Here is a 25,551-nt window from a genome sequence, read left to right as displayed (position 1 = left end):
TATTTCTCTTAGGAAGCTGAATCACAGACAAAATGAATTAAATCTGAGAGAGGAATTCAAAACCATAATATACTCATTGAATGCCTCATATTGCTTCCTGGTAGGTCTAGCATGATTTTGATTTGTCCCTATTCTACCCAAAATAGATTCTTCAGACCACCAGTGATCATAGTTCTGTGAGAGTCTGCTTTGCAAACAGGCTGGATCATTAGTGTAATTTTCAGCCAAGTTGTACCAGAAACATGGGGCTGGATTTTGTTCTCCCCCAGGCATCGGGTTCCATGGTGGAGGGGGCCTGAAAATGCCTCCAGGAGAGGGCCGCCACACACCCCAATGCCGGGAGGGCCTGGCCCGATATTACCGCCGGCGGCAAGGCCTCATGGCGGCCCCGCTCCCGCCGCTCGGCTTAAATGAATTAAAATGAATCAATTAATGACACTCACGTCGCCACCTGATGTCCCGCAGTGATCTTCGGCCCGGTGGCCGGCTCTCCCATGCCTTCGGATCCCCATCTGGGGAAATGAGGCACCACACTGGTGGGGAGGGGGAAGGAGGTAGCGGGAGACGGAGTAATGGGGTCAAATTAACCTCATGGGTCTGGGGAAGGGTTGGAGTTGAAAGTTTGTGCAGCTTTTTGGGAAAGGTCCGATTGTAAAGGTAAGTATTTTGGGGGGGGCAGTGTCCAAGGGCAAATAGCTAATTTGTTATTGGGGGGGGTGGGTGGGAGAGGGGAAAAAGAAAAGTAGTTATTTATTTTTATTCACTTCACCTTTAAATATTTAAATTTCCCAGTAGAGCTGACAGCCCTTTAGAAATGGCGTCAGTGCCTGTGCACAGGCAGCTGTCACCTTTGCTGGGGACGGACAGCCCGCCCCCTCCACGTGATCGGGGGTGGGTGGCCTGCCCTGGCTATTTAAATGAGCCGCCACACAGAGGATTGCGACGGCTCTGTGACGTGCAGGCCGCCATTTTTTCACCCACCCACTGCCGAAATCGTTGGCGGGCACGTAAAATTCATCCCAGGGATTGCCCTGGTTTACAAATGTCACTTTAAACAGTGCATCAGATAATAATGCCTGAATTTCAGGGAGTGTGAAAGGGAGCTCGAGAAAGTTGATGATGGACTCTGTCTGTAATCAGTTCTCTTATCCCAAGCACCGCTAGTTAATCAGAGCAATTAGGTTGGTTCCTATTTTCAATTTTATCAATGCATAATAAAAAGGTTCACACAAATCATGAACATTCCTACCTGGCAGGGAATACCTCCACATTTACATCCATGCCAATCGGCAGCTTTTTCAGTTAATAATACTTTAACCCATGAGTCAGCGGTTTACAAGATAAATCAGCTTTTTTTTTAGACTGGAATTTTAGGTTGCCATTATCAGTCAATCAGATTGGTTGGATGGCGAAATTGAAGACTTTTCAAAGTTTTGCTCATGTTATGCAAAAAATTTTACCCAACATTCAGTTCAACAGCTGAACTCTATTTAATGTAGTCATTTTTCAAGTTAAAACTCCATTGTAGGTACATTTTAGGGCATTTCCCCAACAAAAATGGAATCCACCATTCAAGCAATTTGTAGGGCACAGTTCCTACAGTTGGAACAGTGATGAATTCCACCAAGATCTCAATATTTAGGGATTTACTGCAGCAAATTGCTATGATGTATGATGCAGTGAGTTGGCCTGTTTGTGGGCAAGTTGTAGTGCCCAGCTATGTTCTGTAACTTTGAAAGTAGTTGTTTTTAGTTAGTTAATTTGTTTGTATGTTTATGGTAGAAGTCTCTTTGTTCCAATAAAGTAACCAGGGAAGACTGGCTTCAATATCCACATTGGAGTGGTCAACATTCACAGGGAAATGAGAAAGGTGACAAGAGTATAAGAGATTGGAAATTTTATACAGAACGCAATCAGTAAGGTCAACCTGAGAGTATAAAATTCAGTCCCTCATTCCTGCAATGGATGTTTTTTTTCTGTTTTTTTTATTAATTGTGGTGTGTAGTGGTTTTTATTTCAAGTACAAGAAAATAAACATTTTAGGCAAGAGTCAGAAGAGTGAGATTGGCTGGAAAGTATTGTTGGTGATAATAGCAGATGAATGCCTAACCCCTCTGAATGTCTTCTTCCCTCTGCTATTTTAGCAGAGGACGTAAACCCACCTATTTTAAATAGGTTAACTCCTCTGTCAATGGTAGACAGAAGAATGTCACATGACTATGTTAAGCATTCATCTGTTATTATCACCAAAAGTCATTTCTGGTCTCATGTGCTAGAACATGTTTGAAATACACAACAGGTTGAGCAATATCAATAAGAGTAAAAGGCAGGTTAATGTTTGTCCGTGACCCTTCAGAATTTGGTTCTATGGTTTAGTTTCAGTGATGGTGCTGAATTTCCTGAAACTCGGGGCTGAATCTTAACTCCCAAAAATGTGTGGCTTGGGGTCAGTTCAGAGGTTAAAATTCAAAACATCTGAAACAGGAACCCAACTTGCCTTGAACCTGCCTACTTCCAGTATTAACAGAGGCAGAATGTGGGCCAGGTGACCAATCATTTTGCGGGAGGCAAGTTGGTCATTTAAATGTTATAATGACGCTGCCTCCCTCATTCTATTTTTAATTTACGTTGACCTGGTTTCCCAGGCCTCGGGAAACCCAACAAGTGGAAGGAGGCAGGGAGGGCTGAATCTCTGAGGTAAGTGCCTTTAGGGTCCTGCTTGTGGGCCAGGAGGAGCAATAGTTTTTCCACCTGGCCCAATAAGCTATCCAGTAAACCCTGCCCTTTGGGATCTTGGTGCTTGCCCACAAAACAATGACCATTAGACCCCCCCAGACCACCATCAGACAAACCCAACCAACCATCGGACCAGCCCCCCCCCCCTTGACCACCATTGGAATATCCTCCCGTAATGAGACCCTCACCAACCAGTATCAGTGCCCCCCCTCACCATCACCCCTCTCCAAATATTATTGGACACCCCCGCCCCTGCCAATCACCGTTGGAACCCCCCCTCCACCTGTGATTGGAATAGCCCTCGCAATCATATCCCCACTGTCCATAATCAGGACACTTATGTTTGGGACCCCTTACGCCCATGATTTCTCTTACCCACCTTGCCGCCACCACCGCACCTTCCCCCCCCCCACCCACCTCGAAACTCCACTAGACTTACCTGCCCACCTCGGATGGGGCCTTGTGCTGTAGGCTTTGGAAACTGACTGATTCAAAGACACTCTGCAGTTAAAAACTGCAAGACATTTGGGAAACCCATTTTTCTGATTTCCCAACCTCAAAACAGCCCAGCAGCTTGGAATGTGCCTCAAGTCTAATATCCAGGCCTATGTAACCTGGAGGTTACACCAAAGACTATGCCAATCTTCCCATCAATGAGCTGTGCCGAAATTTTCTGAGAATCTCTTCAGCATTATGCTGGAACATAAAAATAATTGGAAATCAGTGTAAACAAAGGGGGCCAGAGGAAAGAGCCAAACTTACAGCAAATGAAAATCAATTGTCACTTGGAAGAACATGGGTTAATAAATGACTGCGAACAAAAATTTTAAAGGCAAAATCATGTCTGATTAACTTGATTGAATCCTTTGATAAAATAACAGAGTTGATGAGGATAGTTGATGTGTATATGGACTTCCAAAAGCTGTTTGATAAAGTGCCACATAAGAGACTTGTTAACAAAATTGAAGGCCTTGGGATTAAAGGGGCAGTGACATTGTGGATATGAAATTGGCTAAGGGACAGAAAGCAGAGAGTAATGGTGAATGTTGTTTTTCAGACGCGAGGGGTGTTCTCCAGGGGTCTATATTAGGACCACTGCTCTTTTTGATATATATTAATGACATGGACTTGAGTATAAATATTTTAAAGTTTGTAGATGTCATGAAGCTTGGGAATCTAGTAAACAGTGAGGAGGATAGTAACAGACTTCAGGAAGACATAGACAGATTGGTGAAATAAAACATATGTCAGATGTAATTTAATGCACAGAAGTATGAAGTGATGCATTTGGAGCAAAAATATGAGGTGAGGCAGTATAAACTAACGAGTGAAATTTTAAAGGAAGTCCAGAAACAGAGAGACCCAGGGTGTGTACATCCATAAATCTTTGAATGTGACCGACAAGCCGAAAAGGCTATTAATAGAGCACATGGAATTATTGGGTTTATTAATGGAGGCATAGAATAAAAAGCAAGGAAGTTATGGTAAACCTTAAGTGACTGGTTAGACCTCAACTAGAGTATTGTATCCAATTCTAGGCATCACAGTTTAGAAAGGGCATCAAAGCCTTAGAGAGGGTGAAGAGGAGATTTACCAGAATGAGGAAATTCCATTATATGGAGAGACAGAAGAAACTGGAATTGTTCTTCTTAAAGCAATGAAGGTTAAGGGGGGAATTGAATAGAGGTGTTCAAAATTCTATGTGGTTTTAATTAGCTAGGTAGGGAGAAAATGTTTCCATTGGCAAGATGGTTGGTAACTAAAAGACACAGATTTAAGACAATTGGTTAAAAAAAAATAGCCAGAGAGAGATGAGGAGAATTTTCTTTTTAAACTCAGTGGGTTAATATCATCTGGAATACAATGGGCTGAATTTTACTGGCCCCTCTCCATCGCAGCAAGGGGGCTGGTAAAATGCTGCGGGGAGAGCCCCACCTCGACCCACGACGTCGAGAAGGGCCTGCCGCATATTACCAACAGCGGCAGGACCTCAGTGCGGCTCCCCCGCCGCACGCCAGCAGCACCACAATCAACATATGGTAATGGTTACTTACCTTTGCTGATTATGCAGCCCACTGCCTCTCCATCGACACTACTGGATTTTTCACTGAATGGGCGGCTGTCACGTGCCATCCCATTCACGATCTGAAAAGCCGATGGGTCCTCAGAGGCAGAAGTGGTCGCCAGCGAAGATATTCAGGGATCTCACTCTGCATTACGGAAGGGAGGAGGGAGGGGGGTTACACAGAGGGTTAACTCTGCATTCTGGAAGGGAGGAGGGAAGGGGGGATATGCAGGCTCTAACTTTGCATTCTGGAAGCTGGGTGAGAGATGCAAAGGGGTCTCATTTTGCATTCTGAAAGGGAGGGGGTCTGAGATCATTGGAGGGAAAGCTGTGCTGGCATGAAGGGAGGTACCCTGTACCATCCCTCCGTTAACAGTGTACACTCTGTGTTTGTGAAGGGGCAGTGGCGCACTAGGCACCCTGTGTGCGGGAAGGGTGCCAGAAAGGGCAGGAGCATTAAGGTTTTATGGATGGTGGGGGCAATCGATTCAGCTGGTAGGATCTTGATGTGGTCATGCTGTGCCATTCTGAGTGTTGGTCATGATGGGCAATGCCATGGCACACCACGTAGTTGATCCAGGAAAGCAGCTGAGGTACCCGTCAACACCAATCCCTGTCCTGTTAGGAACCTACGAATATATGCAGGGTTCAACTTTATTTATCACATGGAAATAGGTATGGCTCATCCTACATTGTGTGATCCTCTGCATTTGAGGATCGGTATGCACCAGCGGCAATACTAACAGGCAGGTGCGATCCACGTAGTGGCCCCAGTCGTGAGTAGCAGCCTCCAAGGGGAGCCTGCCATTACTGTTGCCGTGCATCTACAGACCCCACATGACATGCCATCAGATGTCATAGCACCTGTGTCAGAGGAGATTGTGCATATAGAGAGGGTGGTGACACGTCACTGTGCCCTGCTCAAGGATGACCTGTGGCCCATGGGCTCCGGTGAACATCCCATCCCTTTGTTCCTCATAATGGCTGCGGTTCTCAAGCCTGATGCCTCTGCAGCCTTTTAGAGGCCCACCAGAGACCTTTGTGGGGTTACACAGTCAGCAGTGCACCGCTGCATCAGGGAGGTCACCAATACCTGCACCGGAGGGCCAGTGAGGATGTCCGCTTCAGGACAGACTCTCACAGCCAGGCCCAGAGGGCCATTGGTTCTGGCACCATTGCCGGAGAACCATAGGTTGTAATGTTCATAGACGGCACTCATGTGACCATCAGGCCTACTGCCAGGCTACCACCTGCAGACTTCATCATTAAAGGAGCCCTCCCAATCTAGGTGAAGCTGTTACGTGATCACCGTAGATGCTTACTGCAAATGTGTGATCGCTTCTCAGGCAGCTGCCATGACACCTGGGTCTTGGGCCAGTCCCAGCTGCCACCGCTGTTCACTGAACTGGCTCAGATGGAGGGGTGGCTTCTTGGAGATAAGGACTATCCTTTGTAGAAATGGCTCCCGACACTAGTGAGAGACCCCACCACTGCTGCACAGGAGAGATACAACGCCAGCCACTGAGCAGGAGATCGGCATGCTGAAAGAGCACCTCCAATGCCTGTATGGATAGGGTGATGTCCTGTACTACGGGCCGAAAAGGCCAGCTCCTTTCTTTGCTGCTCTGCACAACTGCGCACCCATAGGGGCCAGGCCTGGCATGATGAGGAGAGACTTCAACAGGATTCCTCCTCGAACTATGAAGATGCTGAGGACCTACAACATGAAAGATGCCTGGGAGGGCAGATAGCACCCAGGCTCTGCACGCAGGGCTAGCAGTGATCTAGGGATGTACGAAAGTGGCTTATCAGACAAAGGCTGTCTGCTCCATAGGAACCAACATGAGCTCTGCAAGCCACATATCATCCTCGCTCACCTATTGTGCACCAGTCCACATCTGCAGCATCCCTGTGTAAACCATTAGAGGCAGCAGCTGACTGAGCCAATGTCCATGTCACTGCATCCCTGGAGACACTCATGAGTAATGGTGGCACAGCAATGATGTTATTGCATACGTTGGCTCTCCTGAAGGGCCAACGGTGCAAAGGGATGTGACATTGGTGCTACATGCTGACACACATCATTCACACAGAGAAAAGGACACACATGTTGGTGAGGAACATTTAGTGAAAGACGTATTTACATTGCTGTGACACCCATGCATTCTTATTTGTGTCAGTGTGTTCTCTGTAAACCTCTGTAATAACTTTTATGGTCTATTTGAGTCTCACGTCCTGGAATGTGCAAAATTAAGATTATTCACCCAGGTGCGGCAAGCCTACAAGAAAGAATGCATCACAACTTCACAGGACACTGGGACACAGCAGGGTAAGTATGTGGCAGCAAAGTGGAAAGTGCTGGGGTAACTCAGCAGGTCAAGCAGCATTTGTGGAGAGAGAAGCAGAGTTAACTTTCAGGTCTGTGAACTTGGACAAGTTAACTCTGCTTCTCTCTCCACAGATGCTGTCTGACCTGCTGGATTTCTGCAGCACTTTCTGCTTTGCTGTCAGATTTACAGCAGCCTCACTCTTCAGCAGTGAGGTAAGTATTTCTTTGACAGCTGTCAGGAAGCAGGTGCTGGGGCGCTTAAAATAGAGCCCCAGCACCTGCTGCATAGCTGTCAAAAGCTCTCTCACTGTGCTGAATGTCCAGCCTCTCCCCACGTAATATGGGGAGGGCGGCTCGGCGCCGAGTTTCTAATGAGCCCCCGCGGATGCGGACTTGCCGAGTTCAAAGGGCGCCACCACAGACGGCAGCACCCCAATAAAATTCAGCCCAATGTCTTTAACGGTGGTGGTAGTAAATTCTATGGTAACCTTCAAAAGGGTATTTGATGCATACTTTATAAATCACTGGTTAAGCCTCAGTTGGACTATGAGATTATTCTGGGCATCACACTTCAGGAAAGATCTAAAAGCCTCGGAAAAGGTACAGAGGAGGTTTACCTGGATGTTATCAGGGATGAGGGACTTCAGTTATGAGTAAATGTTGGAAAAGTTAGGACTGTCCTTCTTGGAACTGAGAAGGTTAAGAGGGGACGTGGTAGAGGTTTTCAGGAGAGGTTTTGATAAGAGTAGATATAGAAAAAAAAATCCCCACTGGCACATGTGTCAATAACTAGCAGTCATGGATTCAGAATCACTGGCAAAAGATGTAGAGGGGAGTTGAGGAGAAATGTTTTCAAGCAGAGAGTTGTCGGGAAATAGAATGCTCTACCTGAAAATGTGGTAGAAGCTAATTTCATAAATAATATTAAAGGGGAGTTGGACAGTTACTTGAGGATGAGGAACTTGCAGGTTTATGGGCAAAAGACAGGGGTTGTGGGACTAAACACGACTGCTTTTACAAAGAGCTGGCACAGGCATGATGGGCCAAATGGCCTTCTGTACTGTAAGTTTCCATGATTTAGTACTTAAAAAAGGAAAAATGTGCAGTGCTATGGGGGAAGAGCAGGGAGTAGGACTAATTGGTCACTCTTCTGGAGAGCCAACACATGTAAAATGGGCCGAATGGTTTTCTTCTGGGGCTTTATGAGTCTATGATATTCCTTTTTGAGGTCCCTCTTTATGCATGAAAATTAAAGGTTAAGAAATCAAACCATGATTTAATCCCATTTGAACTAGCCGGGGGTGGGGGCGCGGTGGTGGTGGTGCGGGGGTGTTGTTTGGAGGGGGGCAAAATTCAACCCCATTACAAAACAGGGGCATGAGGCACCACTGGAAAAAGTCACTATAAAACAGCAGAACGATGCACCTATAATTTTAGGATTAAATTAACATCCCATTCAGAAATGGCTTAAGTTCAGGAAATTCACGTGAAGTGCGCTTTTGCAAAGGGATAAAATTATGTTAATGAGGGCCAGAGGGATTTGGCAGAGGTTTCATGGAATTGACGTAAAAGATCAAGGAAATTTGTACCATAAAAATGTGCGTAACCGATTTATACTAGAATTTCCTCAATCTTTTGCGCTGAAAATCATGATTATGCCTTACTTACACCATTGTTTTGGTGCAAATTTTCCAGAATTCTGGGCCATTGACTCATTCTTATAATACTTGAAACTATTTAAAAGTAAAAGTTGTCTATTCAAAACAGTTAAATTACCATACACTCAATTCAGGTAATCCTATACATGCCTATGCATTGCCAGTTAATTGGGTACATGCACAGCGTGATACTGAACCAGTTTTGTTTTTTGTGTGTAGAATAAACTGCTGCTTAGTTTTGTTATAGATGAGTTGTAAACAATTTCATTTCGTAAATTAACATGATGTATCTTTGGTCCGATTTATTGGATCTTATCAAGCTGTATTAATGTCGATAGAACAACGAATGACTATAACCTTTACAAGAGAAATTATTTCTGGCTTGAAAGGCAAAATTAAAGTAGGCTCCAAAATGTTAGAAAATGAACTAAAGAAAGTGTCAAAATCAAATTTTTCTAGGGAGATCCCCATAAGAAATATATTTTGTGCTTTCAGCACTCACATCTCTCTTCCATAAGTTCTAAATCCACCCCTGGTGCAAACTACACTTTTCTGCACTTTATGTTTCTTTCTTCTGTAATAAAAGTGGTGGAATATTGGTCCTACCTTTAGATTAAATTGTTAAAAACCCACATCCCGCTGCACTTTCAGTCTAACTCTTCATCTTCACATGTCACTAAGCTGTTTTTGATCAGTTTTGCGGCAGGGGGGTGGGGGGGTGGTGCTCTACCAGCATTTTTTAAGTTGCTGGTCAGTTTTTGCCAGTTTTTTAAGTGTTAGAATGTATGTAACTAAGGTTGTGCAAGGATGGAATCAATTTCGTAGTTATTGGGCTCCAACTGCTAGCTACAGTATAAATGCAGCATTCAGTTTGAGAATACCCACTAAAGTGCATATTATATAAGCCATTGGAAGGAAAAGGCTTGGATTGGCAAGTAGGCTTTAACCCTTAACTGTACCCAAAGAGGCTGAGAGCTGAGTCAGTGTGGTGAAGGAAAAGAACACATTTTTACTAAAGCAGCTCTTTAAAATTTGGTGTGTCTGTACTTCATAAACAGATATTTGAAATGAATGGATGGAAGCAGTACTACATAGGGCAAAATCCAAATTGTAACCAACGTGAATCAAGTAAGAAGAAATTTATATTTCATGGCGGGGGAGTCCTGGACCGGGAGTCACAGTCTAAGGATAAGGGGTAAGCCATTAAGGACTGAGATGAGGGAGGGATTTCTTCATCCAGAGAGTGGTGAACCTGTGAAATTCTCTACCACAGAAAGCAGTTGAGGCAAAATTATTAATTATATTCAAGAAAGAGTTAGATATAGTTCTTAGGGATAAAAGGATCAAGGGATATGGGGAGAAAGCAGGAACAGGGTACTGAGTTTGGATGATCAGCCATGATCACATCGAATGGGGGTGCAGGCTCGAAGGGCAGAATGGCCTACTCCTGCTCCTATTTTCTCTATATTTCTATGTTTCTAAGGGTGAATGGAGTAGAGCTTCACCAACCAAGCACTGGTTTCTACTGATATGCATTATAAAACTTATTCTTTCATTTTCAGGGCAATGAAACATTCACTGTATAATACTATAATAAAAACAAGAAATGCTGGAACCACTCAGCAGGTCTGGCAGCATCTGTGGAAAGAGAAACAGAGTTAACGTTTCGGGTCAGTGACCCTTCTTCGGAACTGACAAATATTAAAAATGTCACAGGTTATAAGCAAGTGAGGTGGGGGTGGGGCAAGAGATAACAAAGGAGAAGGTGCAGATTGGACGAGGCCACATAGCTGACCAAAAGGTCATGGAGCAAAGGCAAACAATATTTTAATGGATAATACTTGTGGCTGACTGCAACTGGAAAATGAGTTTGGAGTTTATTAGTTCACAGCAATTTTTGAGCAGCAGAAGTTTTTTTTGTTCCTGTCTGTGTGCGAATTCTTCAGGATTTGGCTGGGTTATTAGGCTTTAACCCAGAAAAATTCCTGCAGCAAAGCATAAAGACATTTTATTTTCCTGAGATAAACCTGACAGAAGATGCTAGTGAAGATTGCTACATTCTGACTTCTTAATCAGCAGTACAGGAAATCTAATGTACACAGGAAATGGTTTGTCCTCTTCCGTCCCTCATGCAGACATGGAGTTGTTAAACAAAACAGAACTCTGGAGCTGAGATGTTGGGGGAATTTTAAAACTGTGTTTTCTTGTATTTTCATATTTTCAGTCGTAGTACAGTATTGGGATTGTGAGAAAGTATGAAGATCAATGCATGAGATTTTAGTATTCCCCAATTTTAACCTATGACCTGTGGGATTTAACCCATTCAAGTTCTTTCTTTTTTGTTTGTTCTCTTCAGCAGACAACAGATACACTTAGTGATTAAAAGCCTAGCTAATAAATGCATAAAGTTTTATTTGTCTCTATGCAAGGGGAACAGAGTGTATTGTAAACTGTGTTTCGTTCAAATTGGGCATTGTCATTGGCATGGTCCACTGGACATAGCATCCATTTGGTCTCTGTGCTTCTACTATGTCTTTAATGTTTTTCTTTTACTTGTGTACTAGGTAATAGGCCATAACTGTCAGAATCTTAGAATGGTTACAGCATAGAAGGGCGTCATTTGGCCCATCCAGTCCGCACCAGCTCTCTGCAACAGCAACTCAGCTAATCCCACTCCCCCACCCTTTCCCCATAACTCTGCTAATTTTTGCTATTGGGATAATTATCCAATTCCCTTTTGAAAGCCACAATTGAATCTGCCGCCACCATACTCTGAGGCAGCGCATTCCAGATCCTAACCACTCACTGCGTAAAAATATTTTTCCTCATGTTGCCTTTGGTTCTTTTGCCAATCATCTTAAATTGGTGTCCTTTGGTTCTCAACTGTTCCCCCCCCCCCCCCCCACCCCAAGTGTTCCCAAGGGAACTGTTTCTCTCTATTAACTCTGTCTAGACCCCTCATGATTTTGATTTATCAAATGAAATTTCCCAGTGTACAATGAATACTTTCTTAAGCAATGGGAGGATTAGAACTCTTGGTGCAATTTTAACTTCCAGCAATGGTGTAAATTGGGTGATATTGGATCGTCCACCTGTTATACACCAGTTACACCTCACAATTTTGCTTCCCAGTGAAGTCAATGCAAATGAAAATAAGGCTGGCTGTATAATGAGTGGCCAATCCAAGCTCACTTGTTTTATTCTATCACCAAAAGTTAAAGTTACTCCCTCTGTCGTTAAGTATGTTTGTAAAAGCCATAGCTCCTTCTGGATAACTGATAAAGAAAATAATTTTGTCATCTTGTGAAAAGATTGACATTTCTGGACAGCTTCCAACATGTTACATTACACTTAGCATTAAAGTGGCAAAGTTCAGCAAAAGCAAACATTTAAAATACAAATTGACGAGCTTGGGCTGAACTGCTGGACACCATTTCCTGGACTTATCTCTTCCAACTTCCTCCAGTTAAACGTCAACAAAACTGAAACAATTTTCTTTGGTTTTCACAAACACTTTTGGCCTTGATTCCATCAACCTTCATGTTTGTCGCTTCAGTTTAGGGAATCTCAGCATACTGCTGGGCCCTGAGCTCATCTTTCTCTCCCACATCTTATCCATTACCAACACTCTTCTGCAACACTCAACACCTCCAAAAAACTACCTACTACCCCCACTCCCCCTCCAATATCTGCCAAAACTTTAATCCATGCCTTTATTTCTCCAGTGCAATATTTGTCCACATCCATACGCTACCCTCCCCCCGCCAACCCCCAATTTCACCCTCCACAAACTACAAGTCATCCAGGTTACTGCAGCCTGTGTCTTTATACAACATGGCTACTTCTCAATCATTCCCATATTTTCCCACCTCCAGTTCACTTTATGATCCTTCTAATTACTTTGACATTCATCATAGTTCCACCTCACCCTTTCTTAGTCCCATCTTAGTGATGGCTGTCTGCGCCTGCATGCATTCTGTGTTACTCCAAGTGCTCAACTTCACCATTGGTGGCTGCTCCTTCCACTTCCATGTCTCTGCCCATGGGAACTGTCTCAACATCTCCTCCCTCTCAGCTTTCAAAAGCCACCTAAAGGCCTTTCTCTGCAATTGTATTTTCACCCGCTCTTCCTGCAAAGCTCTCGTTTCCAATTCCTCCTCATTTCAGTGTCCGCTCTTCCTGTCCATCACACTGTAATGTGCTCCAAGACATTCCTTTGTATATGAGAAGTACTATAGCAAAGTAATGTGCTGCTGCTGCTGTTCAGTCATTTCAGTTGTGCTATTTATTAGAATTGACAATTAATGCAGTGTTCTGCAGCCCAGTGAGGTACTTCATAAAATAAAATCATAGAACCTTACAACACAGAAGGAAGCTATTCATCCCATCATGGGAATTAATAATGGGAAGCAAGGAAATGGCAGAGACTTTGAACAAGTATTTTGTATCTGTCTTCACAGTAGAAGACACTAAAAACATCCCAATCATTGTGGAAAATCATTCGGCGAAAGGAGGGAGAAACTTGAAAACAATCACTATCACTAGAGAAAAAGTGCTAGGAAAACAAGTGGGACTAAAGGCTGAAATGTCCCCCTGGACCTGATTGCCTGCATCCATGGGTCTTAAAAGAAGTGGCCAAGAGATAATGGATGCATTGGTTGTAATCTTCCAAAATTCCCTAGATTCTGGAAAAGTCCCAGCAGATTTGCAGTTTTCCAATGTAATGCCCTTATTCAAGAAAGGAGGAAGGCAGAAAGTATAAAACAATAGGCCAGTAAGACTAACATCTGTTATTGGGAAAATGCTGGAATCTATTATTATGGAAGTAGCATCAAGACATTTAGAAAATCATACTACAGTCAAGCAGAGTCAACACGGTTTATGAAAGGGAAATCGTATTTGACAAATTTATTAGAGTTCTTGAGGATGTAAAAAGCAGGGTGGATAAAGGGGAACCAATAGATGATGTGTGGCTTGGAGGGGACCTTGCAGGGGTGGTGTATCCGAGTGTACTATAGCCAAATTTGCCGATGATACAGAGAAAGGTTGGAAAGCAAGTTCCGAGGAGGAACAAAAGCCAGAATTTTACTGACACACCATAGGTCCCACCACGGCACTAAATATGGTCCCGAGCCCATGTGGGAGAGCAGTGGGACTATGTAGGGGATTTTACCAGCGGCGGCCAAAGAGGCTGCCTCTCCGAGCTGCCAGCCCAATCAGAGGGATGGCAGCTCAACAGCCTTAGCAGCACCACTGATAAAAGTGATCACTGTTGAGACCGCAGGGAGAAAGAGAAGGTGCCTCCATTTTGAGGTGCCCTCGAAGGGCTGGTAAAAAACATTTTTTATGTGCTGGGGGCAAGAAGGCAGGCCCTAGCGTCGGAGGGGTGAACCCTCCAGTGGCAGCGTCAAAGCAGTGGGGCGGCCATTGCCGTCGGAGGGCTCCTCTGTGGGACATGGAGCATCCGGAAAGGAAGGCCCCCACCCCGGGAAGCCACTGGAGGGCCACCTCAATGTACCTGACAGTCTCCCCACGTGGTGAGGGGTCGTTCTGATGCTGGTGAAATCCTGGCGTCGTGGTAAAATGGCCCTTAATCAGCCAATTAATTGGATTAATTGCCCGCCCATCTGTAGTCAGAGCTGCTGCCGTTCCCACCTTTGGAAATATCCCATGACAGTGGGAAGACGTTGGGCTTCCCTCCTGACGTCGCCTGTCACCATTTTACCAGCCCTGTCATCTCCAGAGGGCTGGTAAAATCTCAGCCCAAAGAGCCTGCAAAGGGATATAAATAGGTTAAGTGGGCAAAGATTTGGCAGATGGATAATAATGTGGGAAAATTTAAGGTTATCCCCTTTGGCAGGAAGAATAGAAAAGCAGAATATTATTAAAATGGAGAGAGACTGCAGAATGATGTGGTACAATGGGATCTGGATGTCCTCGTACTTGAAACACAAAAGGTAGCGTGCGGATACAGCAAGTAATTTGGAAGACAAATGGAATGTTGGCCTTTATTGCAAGGGGGATGGAGTAACATAGTAGGGAAGTCTTGCTAAAACTGTACAGGGCATTGGTGAAACCACATCTAGAGTACTGTGTACAGTTTTGGTCTCCTTATTTAAGGAGAGATATACTTGCATTGGAGGTTCACTAGGTTGATTCCTGGGATGAAGGGATTATCTCATGAGGAAAGGTTGAGCAGGTTGGGCCTGTACTCATTGGACTTTAGAAGAATGAGAGGTGATCTTGTTATGGCCACGTGGTAAGGGGTGTGCAAGTGTTTTTGTTACTAGGGTTTTAACCACTTTGAGTTTTATTTGTCAAATAAAGAAACAGCGACAGGTTTTCTTATAGTGTTAAGAAAAAGTGGTTCGAAGAAGGCTATAATAAAATTCTGTGGGATCCAGGGTAATGCAGCAAGGTGGATACAAAATTAGCTCAGTGGCAGGAAACAAAGGGTAATTGTTGACGGGTGTTTTTGTGACTGGTGGGCTGTTTCTAGTGGCATTCTGCAGGGCTCAGTACTGGGTCCCGTAGAACCATAGAAAAATTACGGCACAGAAGGACGCCATTCAGGCCATCATGTCTGTGCCGGTGAGAAAAAAAAACTAGCCACCCAATCTAATCCCACCTTTCAGCACCCGGTCCATAGCCTTGCCGGTTACAGCACTTCAGTTGCAAATCCCCTTCTATTTGTGGTATATATTAAAGATGTGGACATAAATGTGGGGAGCACGATCAAGAAGTTTGCAGACGACACAAAGGTTGGCCATGTGGTAGATAGCGAGGAGGATAGCTGTAGGCTGCAAGACGATATCAATGGACTGGTCAGGTGAACAGAAAAGTGGCAAATAGAATTCAACCTGGAGAAATGTGAGGTGATGCATTTGGGGAGGTCAAACTAGGCAAAGGAATACAAGATTAATGGGAAAATACTGATAGGTGTAGAGGAAGTGTGGGACCTTGGAGTAAATGTCCACAGATCCCTGAAGGTAGCAGGACATGTCGATAAGGTGGTTAAGAAAGCATATGGAATCCTTTCTTTTGTTAGCCGAGGTGTAGAATATAAGAGCAGGGAGGCTAGGCTGGAACTGTATAAATCATTGGTTAGGTCACAACTTGAGTACGGTGTGCTGTTCTGGTTACCTCATGACAGAATGAATGTTATTCCACTTATAAAGGAGATTTACGAGGATGTTGCTGGGACTGGAAAAAATGCAAATATGACAAAAGATTGGATAGGCTGGGGTTGTTCTCCTTGGAACAGAGAAGGCTGAGGGGAGATCTGATTGAAACATACAAAATTTTGAGGGGTCTGGATAGAGTGCTGGTGAAGGGACCATTTACCTTAGCAGAGAGGTGTCAGTGATTGGTAAAAAGATTAGAGGGGAGATGAGGAAAAGTTTTTTCACCCAGAGGGTGGTGGGGGTCTAGAACTCACTGTCTGAAAAAGGGTAGTTGAGGCAGAGACCTTCAACTCATTCAAAAGAAGTCTGGATATGCACCTCAAGTGCTGTAATCTGTAGGGCCATGGACCAAATGCTGGAAGGTGGGATTAGAATGGGTGCAATGTTTTTCGGCTGGCACAGACACGATGAGCCAAGTGGCTTCTTTCTGTGCCGTAAACTTTCTATGATTCTATGAAACAGAAAATTAATTATGTATTGAGCAATAAGCATTCCCGCACTGGTCACAACCGTACATGCATTGATTTGCACGCACAACCACAGATAGAGAGGAAAAGAGCTAAGGGAGTTGAAGTGAGGTAAGTTTTCAGGATTCACAGTAACCTGTTGAATCGTCCCGGAGGTCATTTTATTCTTTAAAGTTGCAGGCCTGGGTTTTGTAGCTTTCTCAATTGGTTGAAATTCCAGTCTGGCGACAGGGAATCACTTTCAGTTCTCTGCTGCATAAGTTGAAGGGTAGAACTCCTAGCAGGGCACCTTCTTCTGCCTGCCGGCAGAGAGAGAGAGAAAGAAAAAGAGAGAGAGAGATAGAGATAGACAGATACTTTTAAGGTCAAAATGGTCTCACACCTTGCCTGTGTTAGGAGACGTAGATCTTCCTCCCTGTGGTGACTGACAATGGCCCAGGATATGGCTACTTCACACCTTCTTTGTTTCAGGAGAGCCCTTTCAATTCAAAAATGTCTCTTGATTGATTCAGGATAGATGTAATTGACACCTCTTAGCTTTGAATGTATCCTTTTGCTCTTGTCAGCCAATAAGACAGTTTGAATATGCAGTTTGATCTTTGGCAGTCATTTTGAAGCACATTGCCTACTTTTTAAAGACAAGTCTATTTTTATAACTCTTCAGTTTGAGTTCTTGTATTTTCAAATTGCTGCACTTTGCATGAATGTAACAGTCTTATTGATACATATAAGATTCTGAGGGAGCTTGACAGTGTAGATGCAGAGATGATGTTTCTCCTCTTGCAGAAATCTAGAACTAGGAAGCACAGTTTCAGAATAAGGGATCTCCCATGTAAGACAGAGATGAGGAGGAATTTCTTCTCTCAGTTGTGAATCTTTGGAATTTTCTACCTCAGACAGCAGTGGAGGCTGGGTAATTGAATATATTCAAGGCTGAGTTAGACATATTTTGAACTATTAAAGGGAGTCAAGGATTATGTGGAACAGGCAGGAAAGTGCAGTTGAGTCCAAGATTCGATTAACATGATCTTATTGAATGGTGGAGCCGGCTCGAGGGGCTGAGCAGCCTATTCCTCATGTTATTATGTACCTGTGAAAGAGCTATCCAATTAACCCTACTGCTCAGCTTTTTTCCTTTATCCTTACATTTAGTTTTTTTACCTTTTCAAGTATATATTCTACATCTGTTTGAAAGTTACTATTAAATCTGCTTCCACCATCCTTTCAGGGAGTGTATTGCAGATCATCATAACTAGCTGCGCAACACGCTCCCACTTGGTTCTTTTGCCAATCATCTAGATCTGTGTTCTCTCATTAACGGCCTTCCTGCCTGTGGAAACAGTTTCTCAGTATCTACTGTATCAAAATCCTTCATGTGATAGGTGATGAGTAACATAAATTTGGACCACATTGTTTAAAAATATGAATGAAGGATTTTGAATTTTAAAATATTGGGTTGTCTTTAGTATTGAGTAATCTAGTAATTGTTCTGGATGAAAAGAGATTGATCTAGCTTTGAAGATTCACTTTAAGTCCCATGGCGTTTTGCAACAGGTTTACTGCTGGTTGCTGGATAAATGATTGGGAAGGAGGCTGGAAATTATAGGGATAGGTGCAGACAGAGAGGATCAAATACTCCAGGGCCATGATGGTTTCTGTGCTACCAGGACTGGAGAGGAATGTCATCTTTAAAAAGCAATAAATCAGAACTGCACCATAAGGGTGGTTAAATATTACTGTCTTTTGATTTATTATCTCTGGAGAATGGGCAGTATTTATGTAGATGGGATGAAATGGATGACATAAAGCTCACAATGGAATAGATTGCACTCATCATACGTACAAGTTTTTGTATTCCCGGAGATGTGACCTTCTGCAGCAACAGTATTAAAAAACAGAAAATTGGGGTGTGGACCAATATTTCTCAGTCCTTTCCCTGGGGCTAGTTAATTATTGCTGACACCTAGAGACAGGGAACCATTGAAAAACCCGGCAGTATCATACTACTCTGCTGTTGCCTGGTAAAAAAATGATGCAGGACCACTTCTGGAAATATCATACTGTACCCATGGACTAGATACATTTGCTGACCTTCTTCTGAACAAAACTTTAACTCATAGTAGATGTTAAAACTTGTGAACATCTCTCATAACATGACCCGGCAACTCCAAGACGACAGTAACAGACTTCACAACTGGAGGCTTGAGAGTTCAGGTATCATTCTGGAGTTGTGTTCAGATTCATGAGGCTGAGCCCAAGCAGCATACACCTTTTACCTGAGCACAATACACTCTTAATGTAAGAAACACCTTTCAGCACTGTGGTTCTCTCCTACCAGGGTGCAGCATACATGGGTTCCCATTGCTATATTTTCACAATGAAAAAATTGTTGAGAATTACACAAAAAAAATTATTTCAGTGAATAATTACAAAATATAGTGCTAAGAAATATTAACTTATGAAAACTGTTCTTGAATTAAAATTGTTAACTTGTAATACTGGTTATTAACATTTGATCACAAAGGGTCGTACATCATACTTTATATCTGCTGCACTGAATGCTATTTACAGCTATAATTTTATTTACCCTAGCAGCCAGGCCCTGCAGTGAGAACATACCAGAACAGTAAGGCGAGGGTCACCATGAGCCCTGGCTTTACCCCACAGTGGAGCAACAACCAGTCTGCCTGGAACAGTTACACCTACCCCAGGGCTAACGTTCACTATCAGTCCCATGCCAATTACAGCTACTGCCCTGGGCATCCTGCCGTAAGTACATCTATTGGGCAATATCTTACTAACAATAACTGAGTGCTTTATTACTATGATTAAAATGCAGGATTAGAAATATGTTGGCCTTCCTGTGTTGGCAAAGAATAAACTAAGGAAGGTTTTTATAATAGTGGATATTGGTCCATTGAATTAGAGTGTGGTACAAGTGAAGCAATTTAGCAGACGAACATTGATACTAAGCCAGATTTAATCTTGAAAAATCAAGTTAAAAGCAATAGAGCGACAACTTCACCACTGGATGCTGCTGCTGTTCTTTGTGAGTGCTGTCGTTTGTGGCATGTTTAAGACTTCTCAGCTCCTGATTGGCCTTTTATCAAAACATTTCTCTGTGGCTTTATGTTTTCCTATGTATACTGGCAAACCTAAAATTCCTATGCTACCTTTGAGCCCTAATAATTACAGAGTAAAAGGATTGATTCGTATTAAAACTGTAAATGCACATACAAAGAACATGTTTCTAATTTCATTACAAATAGTTGGAGAAAAGGTTGTGCATTTCACAGAAAAAAAATCAATTACAGCTGCCGTTACAAATGCATAAATAGCTACTGGTCCAGCGATATGGTTAATTAAAAAATATTTTTTTTAATCACATATTAGGTCTGCATGGTTTGCAGAAGGACTGAAATTGCTTCCAAGCCTATGTTTGAAATAATGCCGCATCTCACTAAACCAATATGACCAACTAGGACAGGAGATGTTTTGCATTCTGAACCAAATCATGATTACCTTAAAGAGATCATTGTGCACTAGGACACTTGTGATTTTGGAAAATCTGGGGGGAGAAGAATACGTGAAATGGAAGATACAGTTCCATGTCCCTCTTTGAGCTCCCCTTCATCCTTCGCTTCCAGGGGATTCTGGATGGAAATGTTAGCCTTTGGGCTTTTGATCATGCTGCTTTATTATTTTTGTCAGAAATATTTATAAACATGTATTCCATCAATTTTTAGATGTTATTTGACAATCCAGTAGATCTATCATGGCATTGCTCATGGTGAGTTGAACATTCTACTGTTTCATGGGTGGGCAGAGGACATGGCCTAGTGCTCATGGCTTTTGATAGAAGCGGTTTGTGTGAACATGCTTAGAGATTTTGAAGTAAGTGGTTTCTCATTGATATTTAAAAAATATTATCCTTACTGTGATAGATTAAGAAAGAAATAGTTCCCCCATATACCTCAGCTACATAACTCTTTGCAGATGACATGGAGTAAGGAGAGCTGCTAAAATAACAACAATTTCCATCCCTATCTCTAGCCTCCTCCAGCTCTACCACCCTCCAAAATCTCTGAGCCTCTTGTATGTTCCCAGTTTTCATTGCTTCACCATTAGCCTTCAGCTGTCTAGGACCTAAACTTTGAATAACCTCCCTAAACCTATTTGCTTCTCTAATTCTCCGTCCTCCTTTAAGGTGCTCCTTAAAACCTACCTCTTTGACCAAGCTTTTGTTCCTTGTCCAAATATCTCGTGGCTTGGTGTCAAATTTTATTTGATTATGCTTATGAAAAGCACTTTGGGATACTTAATGATGTTAAAAGTGCTGCATGAATGCAAATTGTTGTTGTTGTGTTTATATACCGTCTTTAGTGCGGGAATAGGTGCTGAGGTGCTTCGTAGAAGTGTAGTCAGACAAAAGCTGATACTGAGCCAAGAAAGGCGATATTAGGAGGGATGACTAAAAGCTTGGCCTAAAAGGCAGGTTAAAAGGAGTTTTAAAGGGCAAAAGTGAGCTGGGGTCACTGAGAGGTTTGGGAAGGAAATTTAGAGCTTCGGGCCTAGATGGCTAAAAGCATGGATGCCAATGATAGGGTGATGGAAGTGGGGGATGCACAAGACCCTGGATTTGGAAAAACAGAATTTCTGGAGGTTAGGGAGATAGAGAGATGATGTGAACATGAGGATGGGAATTTTAAATTTCACTCGCTGGTGGACCAGGACCCAGTGTAGTTCAGTGAACACAAAGGTGATAGGTGAGTAGGACTCGGTGCAGGTTAGGATACAAGCAGTAGATTCTTGGATGAGCTCAAGGTTATGCAGCATGGAAAATGGGAAACCGGCCAGGAGACCATTGGAATAGTTGAGTCTGGAGATAACGAAGGCATGAATGGGAGCTTTAGCAGCAAATGAGCTGAGGCCACGATGTTATGAAGGGTGGAGTTGGTGGTCTTGGTAATGGAGAGGATATGGGATCAGAAGCTCAACTCAGTGTCAAGTGGGACGTTGAGGTTGTGAATACTGGGGCGGTTGCCGGGGAGGGATTAGAATTATTGGTGAGGGAACAGAACTTATGGTGAGCAAAGACAATGGTTTCATTATTCCCAGTGTTTGACTGGAGGAGATTATGGTTTATCCAGGACTAGATGTCAGGGAAGCAGGCTGAAAACAAAGGTGTTGGAGGGGTTGAGAGTAGTGGTGGTGGAATACAACATGCAGGTGGAACCTGATGTCATGTAAACTAGAAGGATAAATAGGCCAAGGGTAGATCCTTGGGAGGCCCCAGAGCTAACAGTTTTGGGGTGGAAAGAGATGCCAATGCAGAAGGTGCTCTGTCTGCAACTGGATTGATGAGAGTGCAACCAGAAGAGGGCATTTCCACTCAGCTGGATAATGGAGAAGAGGAGTCAGAAGGGGAATTGTGTGGTCAATTATGTCAAAGACTGAAAAGAGATGTAGTAGTGCCATGATCATCAAGCCAGGGGATCAACCCTGTTTCAATGAAGAGTGCAGGAGGGCATGCCAGGAGCAGCACCAGACATCTGAAAAATGAAGTGTCAACCCAGTGAAGCTACAACATGGGACTACTTGTATTCTAAGCAGTGCAATAGACAGAGCTAAGCAATCCCACAACCAACAGATCAGATCAAAAACTCTGCAGTCCTGCCACATCCAGTTGTGAATGGTGGAGGACAATTAAACAACTAACAGGAGGAGGTGGCTCCAAAAATATCCCCACCCTCAAATGATGGAGGAGCCCAGTACATCAGTGCAAAAGAAAAGGCTGAAGCATTAGCAACCATCTTCAGCCAGAAATGCCGACTGGATGATCCATCTCCCCTATTCCTGAAGTCCCTAGCATCACAGAGGCCAGTCTTCAGCCAATCTGATTCACTCCACATGATATCAAGAAATGGCTGAAGGAACTGGATACTGCAAAGGCTATGGGTCCTGATGACATCCTGACTGTAGCACTGAAGACCTGTGCTGCAGAATTAGCCGTGCCCCTAGCCAAGCTGTTCCAGCTCAACTACAACACTGGCATCTACCTGACAATGTGGAAAATTGCCCAAGTATAGACAAAAAGCAGGACAAATCTAATCCGGCCACTTACCGTCCCATCAGTCTACTCTCGATCATCAGCAAAGTGATATAAGATGTCATCAACAGTGCTATCAGGCGCCGCTTAAACAGCAATAACCTGCTCCCTGATGCTCAGCTTGGGTTCTGCCAGGGCTACTTGGCTTCTGACCTCATTAAAGCCTTGATCCAAACATGGATAAAAGAGCTACACTCGAGAGGCGAGGTGTGAGTGATTGTTCCGGATATCAAGGCAGCATTTGACTAAGTGTAGCATCAAGCCACCCTAGCCAAACTGGAGTCAATGGGAATCAAGGGGAAAACTCTCCACTGGTTGGAGTCATACCTATTGCAAAGGAAGATGGTTGTGGTTGTTGGAGGCCGATCATCTCAGCCCCAGGACATCACTGTAGGGGTTCCTCAGGGTCGAGTCCTCGGCCCAACCATCTTCAACTCCTTCATCAATGACCTTCCCTTCATCATAAGGTCAGAAGTGGGGATATTCACTGATGATCGTACGATGTTCAGTACCGTTCGCAACTCCTCAGATACTGAAGCAGTCCGTGTCCATATGCAGCAAGACCTGGACAACATTCAGGCTTGGCTGATAAGTGGCAAGTAACATTTGTGCCACACAAGTGCCAGGCAGTGACCATATCCAACAAGAGAGAATCTAACCGTCTCCCCTTGACATTCAACAGCAGTAATATCACTGAATCCCCCACTATCAACATCCTGGGGCTAACCATTGACTAGAAACTGAACTGGAGAAGCCACAGAAATATTATGGCTACAAGAGCAGGTCAGAGGCTGGGAATTCTGCTGCAAGGATCTCACCTCCTGTCTCTCCAAAGTCTGTCCATCATCTACAAGGCACAAGTCAGGAGCGTGATGTAATACTCTCCACTTGCCTGGATGAGTGCGGCTCCAACAACACTCAGGAAGTTGGATACAATAGAGGACAAAGCAGCCCACTTGAACGGAACCCCATCCATCACCTTAAACATTCACTCCCTCCACCAAAGCACAGTGGCAACAGTGCGTACCATCTACAAGATGCACTGCAGCAACTCACCACGCCTCCTTCGACAGCACCTTCCAAACCCACGAGCTCTTCTACCTAGAAGGACAAGGACAGCAGACATATGGGAACACCACAGCCTGAAAGTTCCCCTCCAAGTCACACACCATCCTGACTTGGAAATATAGCACAGTTCCTTCACTGTCACTGGATCAAAATCCTGGAACTGCCTTCCTAACAGCGCTGTGGGTGTATCTACACCAGATAGACTGCAGTGTTTCAAAAGGCAGTTCACTACCACCTTCTCAAGGGCAATTCAGGATGGGCAACATATGCCTGACCTTGCCAGTGATTCCCACTTCCCATGAAAGGATAAAAAAAGAATGGTGTGAGCATTGAGGGTGAAGTGGCTATTTATTTAATTGCTGATCAGGCTTGAGGAAAATTCAGGGAATGCCCAGGGATTGCAGATACCTAAACACAGGCCTGTGCATTGTAGGTATAAATCAAACCAGAACAATGGGCTGAATTGAAATCAGAAACCGCAGGTCCTGATGTCGGGACCAGAAGCGTTGCAGCTTCTGTCAGGGCCATGAGCGGCCAGCCGCACTTGATCAAGCAGCAGCCGGCAAATTAAGTTGAATGAAGAGTGGGGGGCATCCAATACAGTGGACGGTGGTGGGTGTGGAGGTGGAGACATTGGCATCAGTTGACCCACGGCAGGTGCTGGCACCATATTTAAAGCACTGCAAACCCTGCATTTAATTGTTCATTGTATAAGGAATTCTTCAGGGGAGAAAGACCCCGAGTCACCCCACGCTTTAGTGATGCCTCCCTCCAGGTTCTTCTACAGGTTGCCGGGGAGAGATGGGGGATTCTCTTCCCTAGGGATGGGAGGAGGAGAGCTGGGAGCCTCACCAAGCAAGCCTGGCTGCAGATTGCAGAGTAGGTCAAAAACTGCGGGGTCACACCGAGGGCTTGGATGCAATGCTGCAAGCGGCTCAATGACCTCATCCAAGCAGCGAATGTGAGTTCCTCTTAAAGACTTCCCCTCTTGGGCCTTGCATTTGTTGGAGGAGGAGGGTGCTTTGGGTCAAGAGGGAGTGCTCATCCAGACATGGGCAAAGGGTCAGGGTATACAGATAAGTGCCTGAGACACGGCTAAATGGTGCTGAAAGGTGGCCTTTTGTCATTGGAAAGGGGCCTCTGCAGGACGCATCTGTGTGCCCCCATTAGTAACAAATGGACTACCACCAGAATATGTCTTGGGCTTGACCCCTCTGGGAGCCCAACAACTTTCCTCTTTGTGTCTGCACGAGAAGATTACATACATTTGGAAAAAGTGGGCCACGACCGTCAGTAGCCTGCCAAATCTCCATATCGTGAGCCCAATGGAGCAGGAAGCCATGGAGCTGGCATGGCCACAGGCTGGATGGTACATGGTGGACGGAGCACCGTCCCAAGATGGTGAGGAAGGCCACTATGGGGCACAAGGGTGCATCTGCAATGATGGAGCCATGCTGCTCATGAGGCATCCGGTGCCTACAGGGGTCTCCAATGTAAGTGTGCTATGTCAGGAACATAGGAGCAAGAGTAGCCCATTCAGCCCATCAAACCTGCTCCACCATTCAGTTAGATCATGGCTGATCATTTACCTCAACGCCACTTTACTGTGCTATCTTCGTATTCCTTGATGTCATTAGTATCCAGATATCTATCGATTTCTCTCTTGAACATGCTCAATGATTGACCTTCCACAGCCCTCTGGGATAGAGAATTCTAAAGATTCACCATCCTCTGAGTGAAGAAATTTCTCCTCATCTCAGTCTTAAATGGCCTACCCCTTATTCTGTGATTGTGTCCCCTGGTTCCAGACTCACCAGCCACGGGAAACATCCTATCTACATCCACCCAGTTGCACCCTGTATGAATTTTGTAAGTTTCAATGAGATCACCTCTCATTCTTCGAAACACTAGCGAATACAGGCCCAGTTTCTGCAA

General features: G+C 44.1%; 1 protein-coding gene across 6 annotated transcripts in view; it reads left to right on the top strand.

Moving 5' to 3' along the window:
- The window catches only part of LOC137384908 (RNA-binding motif, single-stranded-interacting protein 3), a 1,676,909-nt gene that overhangs the window by 597,851 nt on the left and 1,053,507 nt on the right, over window positions 1-25,551 (top strand). For 4 of the 6 annotated variants that reach the window (XM_068059634.1, XM_068059609.1, XM_068059648.1 and 1 more), the window contains one exon: window positions 19,032-19,208. In XM_068059634.1, the coding sequence (XP_067915735.1) occupies window positions 19,032-19,208 (177 nt within the window). The remainder of the gene's footprint in view (window positions 1-19,031; window positions 19,209-25,551) is intronic. The other 2 variants (XM_068059619.1, XM_068059642.1) reach the window with 1 other exon arrangement.

Source organism: Heterodontus francisci, chromosome 2, assembly GCF_036365525.1.
Source record: "Heterodontus francisci isolate sHetFra1 chromosome 2, sHetFra1.hap1, whole genome shotgun sequence".
Classification (NCBI taxonomy): domain Eukaryota; kingdom Metazoa; phylum Chordata; class Chondrichthyes; order Heterodontiformes; family Heterodontidae; genus Heterodontus; species Heterodontus francisci.
Note: the sequence above shows the minus strand (reverse complement) of the source record. Positions and strands in the feature narration are given on the sequence as shown.